Raw genomic sequence first — 4,179 nt, forward strand, 5'->3', positions numbered from 1 at the left:
ACAGTTCGTAGAAGGCTGATGAAACAAACAGAAAAAGAGATGCCCCTATCGTACACATTACACGAGCACAGCACACCCTGCTCCACGCATTAGTGACAAGCTTTTCCGAATGATAACTCTTGTCCTTTGCTATATTTATATGAGGATCAATTCCATCTTCTTCAGCCACTGGATATTGGGTGCTTCTCCCCCTTGAAGACTGCATATGGACGACAGGTGGAGAATCAGATGCGGCTTGGGATCAATCATATTGACAAGGAGGAGTTTCTGGCCCTATATCCTGCAGCTCAGATGCAGGCTCTGACTGAGAACAACATCAAGAGCAGTTTCAGGGCAGCTGGGCTGGTTCCATACAATCCTGAGCAGGTTCTCTCGCGCCTTAATACCACAATGCATACCCCCACCCCACCTGGGACCTCTCATAGCTCTCAGGCCTCCTGGGCCACTGCTACACCACATAATATACACCAGCTAGAGCAGCAGACTAAGAAAGTTAAAGGATATATTAAGCACCGTACGCAGAGCCCACCCAGCCCAACTGATCGTGCCCTAAATCAGCTGGTCAAGGGATGTCAAATGGCAATGCATAGTGCTGCTATTCTAGCAGCTGAAAATAGGTAGTTAAGGGCTACAAATGCTAAACAAAAGAGAAAGCGAGAAAGAGGCCGTACATATGTAGCCCAAGAGGGAGCTTTGGGGGTGGAAGAAGGCTTGGATCGCGTACGAAGCATCAATGAATGGGAAAGAGGGGTGGTTGAGGCTGCTGAGTCCCAACCACGAAGACGTGCAGCACCACAGTGTAGTGTATGTGGGATTATTGGGCATACTGCCCGTACATGCTCTAAGCGTACAGGAAATAATTGATAATATCAGTTTGTTAATTTTGGGTTGTATTCAGGACTTGAAGAGCATTCTTGTTGTATGGCAGGTGGGAAGTGGCTCGCTTGCTTATGTGGCTCGCTCGCTTATCGATTAACGTAATCAACCACTCAACGCCCGTCTACACTCAACGCCCGCTATTTTGCCACCACTACAATGAAATCTTTTCATTAATATCTCAACAACGCAATTAGATTTTAATATTATATATTATATGATGAAAATATATATAGAAAATTACATATAAAAATATATAGCTAATTCAAAAGATGTTTGTTGGGCTTAATAACTCGCCCGGAACGCGAAATCTTGGGTGGAGGCAGATTCAATGAGCAGGCAGCGGTCAAATCCGTAGGGGTTGCAATATCATCCGGACCCCCCGGCGGCGGACCCGCGGGCAACCTGGCAGAGCTCTGAAAACGCGATTTAGCCACTCTTTGCGAAATCGAGGGTCTGATTTCCCGATTAGGAAGGTGATTTTTGGACCCCCGAACCTGGCCCCCCCCCCAACCGCGATTGCTGCCGCGCAGCAGCTCGTTCTTCCTTTTCCTTTTGCTCTTGGGCCTTCTTTGCATCCCTAAGCTCCCTGTCAATCTGCCGTTGAGCGGCTCTTGCGGCCTTATCCATCTCCTTTTGCTCCTTAGCTGCCTGGCGAGCTGCCTCCCGCTCCATTCGCTGTAACATGATATCTGTCTCCTTCTGCTCCTTAAGAATAGCGTGTTGCAACTTGGCATCCTCCTTACGAGCCCTGTTCATCCTTTTTGGCGGCCTCTGCGGCAGTCATCTGCTCGCGGATGCTCTGCACCTTTGCCGGTGAAAAGAACTGTGCCAATGACGGATTTGAAGAATCTAGCAACCCCATTGCCCTGCCACGCTTGCGACGTCTTCTTTCCTGATTTCTGGGTCGATATTGCGCGTCTGGGGGGGTGCAAGGGCGTATTGCAAGCTTTTTAAGAACCTGTTCTGGATCAAATGGATGTAGGCCAACCGCAGCGAACGCGGATATAATATTTGAGGATGTAACTGATTCCTTCCAAGCAGCATCAAATAGCTGCCAAAAAGACCTCTTTGTAGTGCGTACAAATCCCATACCGGTTCTCATTCGCTCATTCAAATGCTTAGAATATGATTTGCTCAATGGTCCAAATATCCCAACATCTAGCGGTTGTAATCGGTGTGTAGAGTGGGGAGGAAAGACAGCAAGTAAAATCTTATGCTGAGCCGCGTAATTGATGAATGCCATATTAACATGGGATGAGTGGCCATCTAATATAAGAAGCCTGTATCCACGCCCTGCTTTCTTTTTTGTATGAGGTTCAAAGATCTTCTTTAACCACATTAACCCATATTCATCATTGCTCCATCCATTCTCTGAAGCAGCAAAGTAGACCTGATCCTTTTTGCTATCAAAATCTTCCAGCCAAGTATCTTGTATATCCCTTGATTCCCCTTGATATATGAGAGCAGGTGGGAGTGAGGTTCCATCGGCGCAAATTGAGGCAAGTAGTGTAATGAATTCGCGGCTGCCATCCTGGCTGGCACCTATTGTACGGCCGGATTTGAGCGCATTAATTGATACAATACGCTTGAGGGTGTGGATGAAGCCCAATAGGAATCCTTTTTCATCGAAGTTGTAGATATTCCCAGGTTCAATATTGTATTTAGTGATCTTTTCCTGTAGCTGCAAATCAACAATAAATTAGCAAGATAAAAGTAAGAAAAGCAGTAGAGAAAAGCAATATATACAAGATCAAAATAATGCTTAAAGTATGTAGAATTGTCCGCAATCTTGCGTTTTTGGTCGATATTTCGCAGGTAAACTGACTTGATTACATCCTTGTGGCGTTGACAGAACCTTGCCACCCAGTTGGCTCCAATAGGTTCTTTTAATATCTCAACAACAAGATTATGAAGGATTTGGGGCGTACAAGGGAAACCGCGATCTGCCAATCGATTGATATGAAAAAGGAGTCGATTTTCTTGCGAATCTGTGAGGATTTTGCGGTGGATAGAGGTTGCTTCCTTTCTTGACGTTTGAACACCTCTATAGCGCCGTGAGAGTGTATAACGACTGATTCCATATTTCTCAGCGGTCACAGTGTAATTAGGAACCAATTGGGCATTCAAATCATCAATCGCGGACAATATAACTGCCTCGTGGTGCATCTTGTGGGTGTTTGAAGATGGATGAAAAAATGAGGATTGGGTGGGCGTTGAGTGTAGACGGGCGTTGAGTGGTTGATTACGTTAGCCTAATACAAGAGTAGTAGTTCGTTATGTAATCCAGCTTAATGATCACAGCGGGGAAGTCACACTTGATCGTGGTGCCAACTTCGGTCGGAAAAAAAGCTCGGCGTTCAACATCTCTTCTTTCACTACGAGTACTCAGCAATGTCCAATTCCAACCGTTGGGCAGCTAATTCGCTGCCTTTCTTCCTCCAGTTGTTCCTGGGCCGGGGAAAGTATAGAGAACGTCAAAGACAAGGAAGTCTCGGCGCTAAATCATGAAATTTCCAGGTCGAAAATGGAAATCCGTATGCTCGGAGTGGTGCATAAAGACCTGCGGCCTGCCAACATGTTATGGAACAATGAACTGGGCCGGATTCTGATCATAGACTTTGACCGGTCCGACATAGACCGGCGCCCGATGAAAAAGCGAGTTGGATCCTCGAAAAGGTCACTTCTTCAGATCAATGGCTGGACTGGACATATCTCCACGACAACAGGGTCAAACCTCCAATGTAGCGCCTGGATGGGTTAGAGCGTTGAGATATTAGGGCTAGAAGATATATTTATGGTCCAAGCTCCTCATCAGATTCTATAGCACATGCCAGAATTTGGATGCCACGTCAAAGACGAAAACGATTACCGCCACACCAGACCAATGTTCAGAGAAGATGTCGTCGGAGACGATGTCGCTCAGGATGGCAACTCTGTAAATTTAACAAAAACCTTGTGCCTCATTCCTATTAATATTTTCAACAATCTACAATAGATAGGCGATATCAATGGAGCTCGTGGGCTGGAATCAAATATGCTAAACAAACAAAGATCAGACGACGGGAACCGAAGCAAACGAGGCAGAGCCAAATTGATATTTAGGTCACTTTTTCAAAATGTGTTTCTGTCGAACGTCATCTCAAGCGACCAGTCGATTTGACGCGGCGCTTGCATGCTTGCACCACCTTAAAACCCTTTCTTGTCCGCAAAATCCCTCCATTTAGACCCGAACTGGAGATACACACTTAAGGTAACGGACCATCCACTTATTCCGCTGCACAACGCACTATCCTGGGAAGA

The 4,179-nt window shown here is 46.0% G+C and overlaps 3 protein-coding genes across 3 annotated transcripts in view; 1 reads left to right on the forward strand and 2 right to left on the reverse strand.

Moving 5' to 3' along the window:
- Positions 1 to 165: 165 nt before the first annotated feature.
- HCAG_09134 (predicted protein) lies at positions 166 to 976 on the forward strand (the record flags this gene model as incomplete). Its single annotated transcript, XM_001535879.1, has 3 exons — positions 166 to 514; positions 680 to 804; positions 899 to 976. Coding segments are annotated over 3 exons (552 nt in total), but the record flags the coding sequence as incomplete, so codon positions are not given.
- A 269-nt stretch (positions 977 to 1,245) lies between these two features.
- HCAG_09135 (predicted protein) lies at positions 1,246 to 3,045 on the reverse strand (the record flags this gene model as incomplete). The annotated part of the gene is made up of 4 exons (XM_001535880.1): positions 1,246 to 1,292; positions 1,374 to 1,456; positions 1,623 to 2,560; positions 2,626 to 3,045. 4 exons carry the CDS (start codon positions 3,043 to 3,045, stop codon positions 1,246 to 1,248), a joined length of 1,488 nt encoding a protein of 495 aa, XP_001535930.1.
- A 652-nt stretch (positions 3,046 to 3,697) lies between these two features.
- HCAG_09136 (predicted protein) overlaps positions 3,698 to 4,179 on the reverse strand; it is a gene marked incomplete at both ends in the record, with an annotated part of 1,126 nt that continues 644 nt past the window's right edge. The window contains 2 exons of the mRNA XM_001535881.1: positions 3,698 to 3,812; positions 4,013 to 4,064. Coding sequence (XP_001535931.1) covers positions 3,698 to 3,812; positions 4,013 to 4,064 — 167 coding nt within the window. The remainder of the gene's footprint in view (positions 3,813 to 4,012; positions 4,065 to 4,179) is intronic.

Source organism: Histoplasma capsulatum, genomic scaffold (assembly GCF_000149585.1).
Source record: "Histoplasma capsulatum NAm1 scaffold_25 genomic scaffold, whole genome shotgun sequence".
Classification (NCBI taxonomy): Eukaryota; Fungi; Ascomycota; class Eurotiomycetes; order Onygenales; family Ajellomycetaceae; genus Histoplasma; species Histoplasma mississippiense.